The sequence below is a fragment of the Cylas formicarius genome, unplaced genomic scaffold (genome assembly GCF_029955315.1).
Source record: "Cylas formicarius isolate icCylForm1 unplaced genomic scaffold, icCylForm1.1 PGA_scaffold_25__1_contigs__length_1324815, whole genome shotgun sequence".
Classification (NCBI taxonomy): Eukaryota; Metazoa; Arthropoda; class Insecta; order Coleoptera; family Brentidae; genus Cylas; species Cylas formicarius.
The window spans coordinates 167,501-182,243 of NW_026844294.1; the positions used below are offsets into that span (position 1 = coordinate 167,501).

The 14,743-nt window shown below is 38.7% G+C and overlaps 1 protein-coding gene across 1 annotated transcript; it reads right to left on the reverse strand.

The window, feature by feature from the left end:
- Window positions 1–13,199: 13,199 nt before the first annotated feature.
- Window positions 13,200–13,754, reverse strand: LOC132697599 (deoxyuridine 5'-triphosphate nucleotidohydrolase-like; the record flags this gene model as incomplete). The annotated part of the gene is made up of 3 exons (XM_060663153.1): window positions 13,200–13,351; window positions 13,405–13,550; window positions 13,607–13,754. Coding segments are annotated over 3 exons (351 nt in total), but the record flags the coding sequence as incomplete, so codon positions are not given.
- Window positions 13,755–14,743: the final 989 nt, after the last annotated feature.

Below are 14,743 nucleotides of genomic sequence, written 5' to 3' on the forward strand. Positions count from 1 at the left end.
CGGCACCTATATAAAATCTGTTAAAAGTACGTTTACTCATTACCCATTTTTACCTGTAGGAACCAGCAATTGGGTGTACTCTGGGATTTACATCATCCATTGGAATTATCCATCCATTGTTGCTTTTTATAGCCTATAGAAACACGCGATACCTGCCAAAGTGTGTTCGTCAATAGCTATTATCTCCATCATAGACTCTTTGTTTTCTTTCTGCTCTAATAGATTACAAAATTGTCGCCATTTAGTTTTCTGGTATTGAAATTTTCAAGATTGCTAGTTTAATTGTTCTATTAAACAATCCAATGCACTTTTTCTTTGCTTATGTTGTTATAGACGGATCCACAGCAGTGGACGTTCGTCCGAGTTTTAGTTTATTTCGGGTATCGGCAACCCAAACTACCTCAGAGATCCAAAAACCAACAATTTGATTACCATATAAATACAGTTCCGCAATAATGCAAAAAGTTAATTTTGGTAAAACTATATTTTTTTTTATTTGTCCAATTTGTACAATTTTTAGAAACTGCCGAGGATATGATTACCTTAACTTATATACAGCATTTCGTTAAGTGTTGCTTTGGCCATGAAAATGTTACTACTTACCATAATATTAAAACACACTGTGGAATAAATTTTGGGCGTTGGTTGTCTTTAAATTCGAGAAATAAGAGAAAAATGAAAGTTTGCTATAAGAAAAATATTATATATTATTATGGTTTGTCGCTTACAACCCTGGCAAAAGGGCAGCAGCGGGCCAGCAAAAAAATCTCATCGAAAGTTAAAAACTTTTGGTTAGTTATTTCGCTCTTAAAAACGAACGAATGCAGCAAAACATAAACAAAAAAACAAAAAGTTGATAAAGAATACTTTCTCACCACAAATTTGTTATTTAAAGAAAAAATATTTTAAAATTAGATTAAATACATATACAAAAATTAAAATATTTCTCTTTGTAATAAATGTTAACCAGTTGCGTTATTTGCACCTGAGTAATATTATAAAACAAATTAATGGGAACTTCTATTCGATTACTGCAAATCTTGTGTGTCCTTACACTTACACATTAAGGATCCCCATATAAAAAAAACCGAAATATAAAATATATTACAAGAACCGTGGTTAAGATCGAATCACTTAATTGGTTAATTTGGTTTCGCCGGAACTGATTGCCATGCATTGTCTTCTCCACATCTCGGGTATTATAATTGAAGAACCGTAAAATCAGGAAAACAAAAGACCTGATGATAACTGGAAGAACGAAAAGTAGTCATTTTCTAGAAATTGAATCAGGTGAGATTTTGCCCCCGCTATTTGTAAATAGATTGTTTTCAGTGATAATCCAAATCAATAACACCAACCAACCAACTATCTAACCAACAACCAGAATATCGGATATTGTATTGTCCTGCTAGCTCACAATCAAACCTATGTAATATTTTTATTTATATTAGTGTACTTATTGATCTAGTGGTTTCGTTCCTATAAGCTTATTTTCAAACCAGGAAGTAGAATCCACGGTCTTATCTGTCTCAATCAGGTCACCTTACTTGTTCAACCACAAGACAGACGTTTAGACATTAATGTAAATAGTGGTTACGCTCCAACCGCTGAGAAATCATAAAATGAAATAGAACTGTTATAGGGACACCCCACTTAAAATTCTTCAGTTAGTTTTGAAATATCTTGCTACTTTCTGACATCTTCGTTCAAATTTTTATATTTTGGTGGAACTTCTTACTTTGCTCCTCACTCACGGCCCCAAGATTATCGGAAAGTAGTCCCGTTGAGGGGTAAAAAGTGTAGTTTTATACATATATTGCATCTCATTTCCCTAAAATTATCTATCGTGTTTTCCACAATGTATTTGTAATTTGGATATTTGTTGTTTCCTGCCAAACCTTGACACCAGTAAATGAAATGATTCAATCATGGTAGTCACAAAGTTTTGATGTTTCATTAATTACGTTATTTAAAGACTTACAAAAATTCTCTTCTTTTCTTTAATTTTGCGTCTGAGAGAGCGGGAAATTTTCCGAAGAGGTGGTAAGAGAATTTTTCGCGATTCAATAAGATTATCATTTTGATATGGGAGTTAGGTTAAAACCCTTTTTGAGCAGTTCTTTTTTACCCAATGTTGCTGTTTGTTTCTACTGTCCCTATCATTCAAAAACAGTAGTACGTCGTATATCCTGACTACTGACCTGGTAGAAGTACCACAATTTTTAAGTCACCACAAAGCACTGAACAATAGTGTATTTTATTTTCTCAAGCAGTAATTCCAGATTCTCTTGGATGTCAATCAATAAAAAGCTTCAAGTCCTCAAAATTGTAGTCTGTGCCAAATTTCATTATTAAATTAGGAATATGAATCATATGAATCAATATAGCCTATAAATTGTGACGTCTAGATGCTAAAATTTCGAATAGATTCTTAGGTAAACCTGAGTCAGTAAGTTTTCTTTGTGAAAATAACTGTGATTGCTGTGAAGCACTTCATATATCACAATACATAGCTACCAGGTTCAGAAAAACTGGTGGTATTATTTTTCTAAATTGGCTAGATTCTCAGGTATTGGGAGATCTGAGCCATGTGGCACTGGCCTAACTGCAAGCTTGAGGTTCGGATAAACAACGTTTTACAAATTTTTAATATTAAATTCACGAACATTGCACATCCAGAAATAGGCGATTTGTTAACTCTATATACTATATAACATGCTCTATAAGTATCCCAAAAGATAGGGTTCATTTTTTCCAATATCTTATTTCTTTACATACCTTACAAACTAATGTTTGTGGTTCCCAAAGTTTATCTTGATCAACAATTTTTACTTAACAGAAGTGTAGTATTGTTTTTTAAACGGGGCTGTAATTTGACGTCTAACTCTCTTGGCCACAAAAAAACACAAGTATAGTATTATCATTTTTAACAAGAACCTCAAGACACCACTGTTCTACTATTTTAAAAACAATAAATATGACATCTCAAAAATAATTTAAAAAATGTTGCACGACACAAACAAAAAAACATTTTACTTTTATTAGCTCAGTCCCCATATCTGTAAAAATATGAAAAACAGCAAATCACAAAATATTTGTTGCCCTGTATAATAGTGTAATTAAAAAATTTTAGTTTACTGAATTTTTCAAGTTTGCCTCCGAACAGTTTTGGTTGAAACTTCCTTCTTTTTTAGTTTTGGTTAGTTATTATATAAAAAACTAAAAAAGCGGCAAATGCCAACCAAAAATGAGCAAAATATAGTGCTGAGTTAAACTTAAAAATTAAATTTAGATTCGTTCTTTTATGTGTAACTAATGAATGTTTTTATTTTCAAACTATCTCAGCTTTAGATATTTTTTTTGATTTCTTTAATTTAGTTCTAATAAACAAATAAGATTTTTTCGGAAACCGATCGACGGATGACATCAAGACAAGAGATCATTTTTTATTTAATTTATTTTTTAAAAAGCTTACTATAAAAAGCTAAATATTCAATGTCAGATTTACGATGACCCCACTGGTGAAAATAAAAAAAAATCACCTACTTTAGGCCACCTCCAAATTTCTAAATCAGTTTAATTGAAGATTTTGAAACCCCGTTTCTTTTTATTTTCAACACACTACATATCAAAATTACTGCGATTGCTTAACTACGTTGAAATAAATCTTTTAAAATCGCAATCTTAAGGAGCACTAATGGCCAAAGATGAGCAGAAAATGTCAAGACTTATTGAGAGTCGAGAGAGTGAACTTTGTCAATTGAAAAGTCAAAAAACGAAATTTATGGTAATAAATCGCACCCCCAGCACTGAACAAATACCCAGCACTAAAGCTGTTGAGAACGTAGATGAAAAAATGTATCTGTGTGACCACAAAATGACGGTTCAAGTCAAGAAATTTAGAGAAATATATTAAAATAATATTTAAAAAATTATGGCAGTTATTTAGAAAAATCTACCTACATACATATATCATATTATATATTGTTTAAAAGAAATTTTATAAACTTTTTGAATTTTGCGTTTATGTCAGAATCGTTAATTTTAAATGACCCTCTATACTATGCAACACATTTATCTAGATAAATCTGACATAAGCGCATGTAGCAAACTTGCGAGTAGAAATGGCAGCTAAGTTAAAGTTTTAGTTTTATCACATTTTGGAGAAAAAAAATGATAAAATTGAACCTGAACTAGGTATTTATGGTAAACATTAAGCAAGCATAATGAGAAGAAAATAGTGAATCGAAAAATGTAATAAACGGTAAAAAAGAATGTTAAGTCATATTATTGTTGAAAGCGACGAGTGTAATATAAATTTTTAAATTTAGTTTGATAGGGACTCGAAATTCCAAGTACCCAATTTTGAAAAGCGAAACCTACCAAGGACGGCCACAAACTCGGTATACAGATATATATCTCTATTTATCATTTTTTCTTTTTTCAAGGAGTCCCTATATATAAAATTATATTTTTAAATATAATTAGAGAGCTGAGACCGGTCACCGGGTCGAAAGTACGAGATCTTCAGGAAAAGTCTTTAAGTATTCTTTATATAAATAACTCTACATAATAAGAGTTAAAAAAACACTACTCGTTATTAACAATACAGACTAATACAACGGTCGTAGAAAAAGTATAATATGCAACACGTTTGGCAAACTTTTTAAGTCACTCGATTATTAAACACTCTCTCCGCTGTTGCATAATGTACTATTATTCTATTCAAATATGTTGTACAGGGTGAGTCGAAATATAAGAAAAATATTGTGACTTTCATTAAGCTATTTTTTATTTTCGAGACTAATTTCTAAAATTTCTAAAAGAACCAATTTTTAAGGGCTTTAAAATTTATTATTAAAATAACATTTTCATTTATAAATTTCCCAATTTTTCACATATTTTGTTGAAACTATTATTTACTGTGGCGAGTTATATACATATAACTTGCATGTAGATTGTGTACATAAAAAGGTATAGTATTGTATCCCCAACTTTTCTCTATGTACGCCTATGCACTAAAAACTTATTTCGTTTAATAAACCTCTTACTTTACACAATTTTTCCTTCTTGTGTATTTTTTATGACAATTGTAATTTTTAAAATAACTTAATAAATTCAAAATTAAAAATAGGCTAGTAAATATTTTTTTATTTAATTGAGCATAAGAAAAGTTTTTCAAAAATAAAAATTTGATATTTAATTGGTATATTTAAATGCGTTTTGATAAAATGGTTTATTTTTTATATATCATTCAACTAGTTCTTAAAAGTACTATTAAAATTTACAGTAACGTACCTATTGAAAATTAGAAACTCACCGTAAGATATGATTCCCTTCATATGAAAAAACAGTAATATATATAATATATACATACAAAATTATTATACACAAAAAACTCTGATTACGACTTTTTTGAAAACACCCCAATAAAATACTTACTCGGGACGTACAAGAGATTCAAAATTTATAAATCACACTCAAAAAATACTGAAAATTACTTTGTAAATTTTACCGACAAAGAAAGTATCTAAAACTATGGCAAAATAGACTTAGTTTGGCCTTATAAGATTTCTATTCGAAATAGCTCTTGTTACATTCGCTTACTTAAAGTAACAATCCGCACTCAAGCAAACGTTATTTATTATTATAAAAAATGGGTAGGAACAGTTTGTTGGGATGAAAACAGAATTTAAACAGCTATACGAGGTAAAATCTCTGTATCAACTCGTTGCCGACTGACACTCGCGTCAGAACTGACAGCGCTCAAGGCCTACGATGGTACGTCCAGGTGGGCCTACTATGCGTGTTCGTTACATTCTGACTATGCCACTATACGTAAAAAACGCACAACCAAGCAAATAGATGAATAAAGAGACATCCAGGCCCACATAACCTCACTTTTTGGCTTCCCGGCCACGGGCCCCCCGGCCATGGGCCACTCGCCCATAGGCCATTCGCCCATAGGCCGCTCGCCCTAACCTAACCAAACCGTCGTCCGTGGTGCCATCCTAACCAAATCGTTGTCCGTAGTGCCAACCTAACCAAACCGTTGTCAGTGGTGCCAACCGTGGTCCGTGGTGCTAACCGTGGTCCGTGGTGCCAACCAAACCGTTGTCTTTGTCCGTTCGCCCGCGTACCGTTCTGGGGCCCCATCCGCGCGGGGGGGCGTAGCCCCCGCTGGTAGAGTCCCCGCCCCCCCCCCTTCGCCAACACCATCTCGGGGGGGGGGGGGCTGCCGCGAAAACCCATCCGTCGTTGAACGGTCACTTTAATGCCGAGCTAATTATGTACCGTCGGTTCCGTCCCGTTGCTGCTAGATGTCGCGCGCGCGCGCTCTCGACATTATTCCTATCAGCGGCTGCGTCACCGCGAGGCGCCCCGCGTGTCCAAGCTTAATTAAAGAAAACTATATATACAATAACAAATATTTATCGAGGAAGGTCTTCTTCTTCTTCTTTTTGCGTCCAGTTAATCGACCATCCCGGTGTTCCTGTTGATGACATTCTTGTTCCCGCAAAAAAAAAAAATCTTTAAACGAAACCAGAATCTAAATTTTCGATGAGGGAGAGTGCGGCATCACCCCGCATTACTTCAACCACCTCCCCCCTTGTATATATATAGACACTCCGTAATTTCATTTTGTCAGTATGTTATACTTTGCGTCCGGAAGCGGCCTCGTTAACACGCTGATAAATAAGTTACCTTTCGAACTACACTTTCCCGGTTATCAATTTTGCGGACCGGGGACGAAATTGAAAAAACGGCTTAGTCGCGGCGATAGCGGCGTGAATCCTTTATACGCGGCGTGTATTGCTTATTCGCAACACCAATCGCTCGAGGAGCGCCACAAAGCGAATAAAGAGTTGGAAAAGCGTGCGTGGGAGCGAGTAAAAGCGAAAGACGCGAAGTTTGGTGAAAAAGCGGGAGCGTTCCTTGTCACTGCCACAGTTAAGGCCAAATGCAAGCTCGGTATGGGCCAACCAAAGCAGCGGAAGCAGCAGCAGCAGAAACGACGTCGCTCGGGGCTAAAAAAAAGAAGGCGGGTGGGCGCAAGAAAATTAAAGTATCCCGCAAGCAGCGTAGCCCCGTTTCCTTTCGACAGGGGATCGTTAAAAAAATTCGCAACGCATTGAAGAAAAAACAATTGTTACACCACGATAATCCGACAACTTTAAAGCGCGGTGCGTCGGAGGCGCTTCGGGCGGGCAGAGACGCCGTCAAAAAGGCGGGCGGGCGTAAAAAAATTAAGGTGCCCGCATTATACCGTTCGAATCGAAAAAGAAGGGGGGAATTTTACCCCTTTTACCGTTATTGGGTGCCCTCGGGGCTTTGGGTTCGCTCTCGGGCGGTGCCGCTGCCATTGCCAAAACAGTCATCGATGTTCAAAACGCACGAAAGAAACTAGAGGAGGACATTCGACACGACCGCGCAATGGAAGAGATCGGGAAGACCGGTTTGGAGTTATTTTTGAAAAAGAGTCCGAGCGGCGGATTCGGTCTCTACCTGAAGAAGCAAAAAAACTTCCTATAAAGCTGCCCAGAAGAGCCCTATACGATATCGATTTAGTGGCGGCGGCACGCAAGTTAAAAATACCTTATTTTAGGGGTGTCTTTATGCGAGACACCTTACCCGAACGAATCAGATCGAAAGAGTGTGGTATAGTTAATTTGGACTTGAGTCGAAATCGAGGAACTCACTGGGTAGCCTACAAGAAGATGGGGACGGATGTCGACTATTTCGACAGTTTCGGTAACCTAAAACCGCCCGTCGAATTGGTTAAATACTTCGGCGGTAATGGCGTCAACATCTACTACAACCACGACCGATATCAAAAATTTACACAGTACAATTGCGGCCATTTATGCTTGCAATTTCTCTATAAAAGCGAGGGAGCGCGCGCCTCCCCCCAAAAGAGAACATGTCCGTCATCTTTACGTTGAAGGGACACAGTTCGGTTTTGTCCATCGACTTTGTCAATCCGCTGCATTTGGACGAAGGCGTAGAGTACGGTTTGGCTCTGATCGGATTCCACTCGTACAACAACATCCCCAACATTGAGAACGGCTCGAATAAGTTGTATTATTTCAACGAGGACAACCACGAAAATGTAATTAACATTCCGACCGGGTCGTACGAAATTAGTGACATTGAAAACTACATTAACGAGCATCTACCGAAAAAACATCCGGTCGACAAGAATGCAAAGTTAAAAGAAGAGATCTCGATCAAGCCCAACAACAATACGATAAACTTTGAAATCTATAGCGACACGTACGGGATAAACTTTAAAGATCACGACGACAGTATCGGAAAACTGTTGGGTTTTTCGCGGAAAATTCTGGAACCCCGCAGCGTGCACTGTTCCGATTTGCCTGTGGACATAATAAAAGTGAGAACCATACATATAGATAGCAACATAACGTCCGGAGCGTTCGACAACGACAGATCTTCGCACACAATTTACAAGTTTGCCTTGTCCGTGGATCCGGGGTACGCGATCGACGAAACCCCGAAATACCTAACTTACTTGCCGGTAAACAAGCGAGAAATCTACAACATTACGCTACACGTTCTGGATCAAAATTTCGAGCCGGTCAATTTCCGAGGCGAGGAAATCATCGTCAGATTGGAGTTGAAAAAGCTATCATAAATGTTGATTTTTAACGAGGTCGTCGAATATAAAGGTCCTAACAAACCGTCGGTAGAGTCAGTCACGAGACCGAGGGGTACCTGTAAAGGACGCCTTACACCGACGAACAAGCACTTTCTTCGTTCCCTGGGCTACGATGTTATCCAATCAAATTTTCGACATACACAGAAAACCAAAATATGACGAGTCGATTCAGCGCGTGGAAATTTGCACCTATCACCCGTTTGTGAAATCATTTCTCAACAATGACACAATCGAGATAACGATCAATCAAGGAGACGCGTGGTTGCTTATGCACGACGCCGCCATTTGTGTTAAAGGAACGCTAAAAAGGCTCACGGGAACCGACGATTTGGAGTTTGTAAACAATGCCGGAGCATTTTTTTTTTCGAAACTGTGACTTACGAGCTAAAAAAGCTCACGGGGACCGACGATTTGGAGTTTGTAAACAATGCCGGAGCATTTTTTTTTCGAAACTGTGACTTACGAGCTGAACGGATTCGAAGCATTTAGACGTCGCCGGCTGGAATTTCCCGCAACGAGTTATTCTCGACAAGGACGGATCTTTCAGCATGCGGATCCCATTGCGTCATTTTTTGAACATTTTCAACGATTATAATATGATAACGTGCGGAAAACAAACCGTAAGATTGGTACGGGCGAGACACAACAAAAATTGTATGGTTATTACTCCGAAGCCCGGCACCGCCGCCGTCATTTCCAGCGAGGCGACCACGGCGGAATTAAAAATTGATAGCGTCGATCTCAGGGTCAAACATATATTTCCAAACGACGAAATCAAATTGCAATTGTTGCAATCGATTCGAGCGGATCAGCCCATTCTGATACAGTACCGAAGATGGGAACTGCACGAACATCCAGCCCTGACCGCGGGCACTGTCAAAGAAATTTGGTCAGTGAAAACGTGCGCGGCGGTTGAGAGTCCCCGCTATGTGATCGTCGCGTTTCAAACAAATCGTAAAGATAATGAAAATAAAGACGCCACTTATTTCGATCACATCGATATTACAGATATACGACTAACGCTAAACGGAGAATATTACCCTCACGAACGCTCGCGCCTCGACTTTGACAAGAACGATTTTGTGGAGGCGCATCACAATTACACGGATTTCTATCCTAGTTGTAAGGGATGCGAGAAGAGATGCGCCCTGCTCAACTACGAAACGTTCAAAAGTCGAGCCGTATTCGTCATCGATTGTTCTAGAAGAAACGACAGTCTGAAATCCAGCACGGTCGACGTTAAGTTAGATATCGAGGCTACAAACGGATTTCCTGCAAATACGCGCGCCTATTGCGTCATCATTCACGATTGCATCGTGGAACACCGGCCGCTTAGCGAAATTGTCCGAACGTTGTCGTAATAATAAATACGAGGCAAATTTGATCGAGCGGCGCCAGTTCGTGGTACAAAGTTTGTGAAGTCAAAACATTTTGCGGTAAACATGCGGTTCGTGGTGGTCGACATGCAGGGATTCCAGCTGCAAGACGGCGGCGAGGGCTTCGTCGTCAAGGAGTTGGCGGCATGTAATGGCAGTCAAAGCTGCCATTTCATTTTCAAGCCGCCAAAGGAATATGGGCGGCTGTCCTCCGCCGACAAGCGGGGGTGCAGTGGTTGGAGGATCGCCTCCATGGATTGATATACAGCGGGGGATTTGTCGACTATGCGAGGGTGGACGACGTGATAAGAGGCTGGAGTGTCGGCGTGGAAGCCCACCATCATTAACGTGGAACAGTTTGACGACGGCGAGAAACGACGACGAGACGGCCACGACGCAACTGTACCTCCGCCGCCGCCGCCGCCAAAGTTTGAGAAAAAAGAGAGACCGAACTGTATGTTTCACAAGGGCGGAGGACGACGGATTTGAGCCCTAAATAATATTTTCGAATTATATTCATGGGTATACGCCAGTATAACCATTATTGAATAAAAAAAAATATTTTTTTTTTCAAAAAAAACTTTGTCGTTTTATTTTGATCTGCGCAACATGTATTATAAAAAAAAAACACGTAAATATGAATAAAAAATCATCTCCCACGTCCCCTCTATAAAAACGCTAGTTATGATCCGCGTATATTTAGTACTGCAGTTACTTTGTTCGAGAGCGGGGGAGACATAAATTTACTTTTTTTTTCCGATATTTTTGATTAAAAAATTGTATCCATTTTCGATAGGCATTTTTTTTTTAATTAACTTAACAACTTCGTTAATTTTGAATAGCATTTTGTCACTCAACTCGCCCGATTTGTGCGGTGACTCCCCCCTAGGTTAAAGTTAAAGATTTTTTTTTTACAGATAACTTCTAAGAATTCCCGACGAATTTTATGATTAACGAGGATTGGATCTGTGTGAAATGCAAAACATTTTTTTCTATACTATGTTTTTTTATTTTTCAAAAAATCTAAATATGAACTACAACTGTTGTTGGTATCCCAATCATCATCTGCTGTTGTGACTGGTCCCGTCCAATTTGTTGTCGTTTGATATGAACTACAACTGTTGTTGGTATCCACTCATCATCATCTGCTGTTGTGACTGGTCCCGTCCAATTGGTTGTCGTTTGTTGCTGTTTTTTTTGTTGCCTTTGAGCTTGCAAGGCGTACCACTGCCGGTCCTCTTCAATTTTTTCATTAAATCTTGCTACGTGTTGATTTAGCTGCTGCTCCTTCCATGCCGGCCACTCTTGTGGGTGTTTCTTCCAGACGTGATTTGTGGGGCGCCGCTTAAGCAACAGGTGTGATTCGTCGATGGGACAGAGAGCTAAATCTTTTGAAAAGAAGAAAAAAAATTAAAAAAATTAAGAAAAAATAAAATTCTTCAAAAACTTACCAGCAGCGGAGTAGCAGCAATAAGGACCTCCTTTATTCATTGACATATTGAAGTTGTTCGAAGAAGTGTTTTCGGAGCACGAATATACACACAATGTTTCGCCACGAATTGCGCCGCTCGATCAAATTTGCCTCGTATTTATTACGACAACGTTCGGACAACTTCGCTAAGCGGCCGGTGTTCCACGATGCAATCGTGAATCATGACGCAATAGGCACGCGTAATTGCAGGAAATATGTGGCACAAATTACGAGTACAACGAACTTTTTAAATAAATTGATCAACGCAGGACCCGTGGATTTCAGTCTATTAGGTATCAATTGTCCACGCGAGAAATTTTTTAAATAAATTGATCAACGCAGGACACGTGGATTTCAGTCTATTAGGCATCAATTGTCCACGCGAGAGCGTGTTTCAACAGATTATAAATTTGTTAATGAAACTGACGACTAGGGGGTGACCACGATGGATAAAATACTGTTGAGCCATCCGACGAACTTGAACAGCGAAGACCTGAAAGTGCTGCCGGCACAATACCTCATAGAACGGGTGAAACCCTACGAATTGTTAAATATGTGGCACAAATTACCGGGAAAACATCTGCCGTGTTTTGTGCATTACAACCGGCCTGACAGCAGAACCCATATCGACGGACCGGCTCCCTCGCAAAATCGGTGTTTTCATTGTTTGAGCGCTATAAAAAAGCGCTGACGACGTGGTGATCAGTGTCATTCGAGAACGCGATGGCTACGCTAAACGCCAGGTTTATTTTGTTGTCCACATTAGCGCAAAATATATTTTATATTCACAAACCCATCGGGGTAATTGAAGCATATGTGTGTTTCAAAAACGTCGATAATCGTAATTTTTCCTATTCATGGCCGGACACCTGGACGCCGATGCATCTGGCGGCGACGGACGGCAACCTGTTTGAGATTAAACTGCCAATGAGTGCAGTGCACCAAAATTATAAAGTTCGTTTGGTTTTCTCCGATCGCAGTTACGGAGATCAGGGAGAATGGCAAAGCATCGTAAGCAGTAGCAGCAGCAGCCGCAATGACTCTTTAAACAAAAACAACTCCAGAAGCGTCCAAGGCAGTGGTGACGACGACGACAAGCACTTTTCCCCGAATCAAAAACAAACTATTTTCATTTTGTTATACCTGATCGCGTCCAGTTCGCTACTTTTGCTATCAAAGTGTTTGGTCAAGATAACTAAAACTCAATGTGCCGTCCAATTTCGACGATAGGAGGGGGATGAAATGTATAAATACTGTGTAGGAGTTATAAAAACAATGTAAGTTTTGTGTGTGTGTTAGTTGACTGAACAACAACAACAACAACGATGGGTGGTGATTGGGATGCAACATTTAATAATCACAGAAGAATTAGAATTAGAAAAATAGCTGCAACGAGGAAGTTGGATCAAGGGTTTCGAATTGTTATTAATGATGGGGCTGTGGGCGCTCAGTCTGTTTATCACGTTCAAGATGCGTTGGCCTCCGGGTTAATAATTTTCTTGAGCTGTTTTACTCAATAAGTGTGTTATTAAAGTAATTTTTTGCTGCTGTATGTAACCCCTTTACAACTTATATAGCTTAAAGTCTAATTTAAAAAAAAATACTTCGCTATTACTAAATTATATATTTGGTTAAACATAAATTAAATATTTGAACACATAATTTAAACTATCAAATGAAAAACAGTGAAGGAGAATAATACAATCAAAAACTGTTTTTCTAGTACAAAAACACCCAAATTTAGGAAGCATTTACCAAAAAAAAATCACATTATTTAGTTCCAGTAGATCCAAATCCACCTTCACCTCTGACAGTGTCCCCTAATTCCTAAAATAATGAAAAGCAACTAATGCCAAACTTGGGAAAAATCATTTACTCACCTGTACTTCCTCCAAATCAGGATAGTAAATTTTTTCGCATATGAGTTGGGCAATTCTATCCCCACTTTTAATATCGAAATCTGAGTCGGAGTGGTTAAATAAAACTACCTTTAAAACGCCCCTATAATCCTCATCTACGACGCCGGCTAAAAAATGCTCGTTTTACTCGTCGCGTCTTCAGAAACAAATTCTAAGTATATACCTCCAACGTCAATAAAATTCTTCACAGCTAATCCAGATCTGGGTGCGATTCTTCCAGAACAGCCTTGCGGTAATTCGATTTTAAGGCCCGTGTCGACCAGAGCTTTGTCTCGTGCCGGTACCACACAATCCAGAGCACTTTTTAAATTTATTTAAAATTTATTTAACACCTTCGAAACGACGCGTAAAAATGAGACGTTTCTGACCCAGCTCTTTTTATTGTGGACCAAATGGGTGCCAAATTTACACGAAGGGAGGGGATGGAAAACGCGCCAAACGGACGAAACCGTTACAACGGAATTTCGCATTTTTATATTTCTATTTTACAAAGATTTGTAGATTTTAATTGAAGCAATACTTGATTACATTCTTGATTTTTATTACCCCTCACAGCTATCACGTACCATCAGTATATTAAACTGAAAAAAAATAAAATATATTAACACGCCACCGCTTCACGAAACTTCAATAGCGACTCCTTCCAATGCGCACGCTCTTCCGAATCGTTATTGGTCCTTTCAATCTCGTGATAAGGCTCCTTGCTATTGGTCCTAGGAATCACGTCACAATATTTCAGAACAAAATAACTACGTCTCGTTGGACAGAAATGGCGATTTCGAATTCCGGCAAAAATTGCATCCATATGCGTGGTGGCAGGCCGATTTGGCCCAGCTCGACCGATATGCTAAACAAAATAAAAACTTTAAATTTATATTGGTTGTTATCGATTGGTTTTTTTTTTTTTCAAAATACGTGTGGTGCGAACCGTTAAAAAGAAAAACCAGTAGGGATGTGACCAAGGCCTTCGCCAAAATTCTAAAAGTGGCACGGGATCGACACCCAAAAAACCTGCAAACGGATCTGGGCAAGGAATTAATCATTATAGTACGTACAGTAAGAAACAGGCTGCGATAGTCGAACGGGTAATAAGGACACTCAAAGAAAAATTGCATTGCGTACCGCTGGACAGACGTGCTGCCCTCTGTCGTTCAACAATACAACAAGAAACACAGAACGACGGGAATGAAACCTAATGCGGTGAATAAAAGTAACGCCGATTCACTTTTGAAGAGCGCTTTCAGTCACCTGAAAATATTCGAAGCTAGGAAATTGAAAGTGGGTGACGTGGGTTAGAATT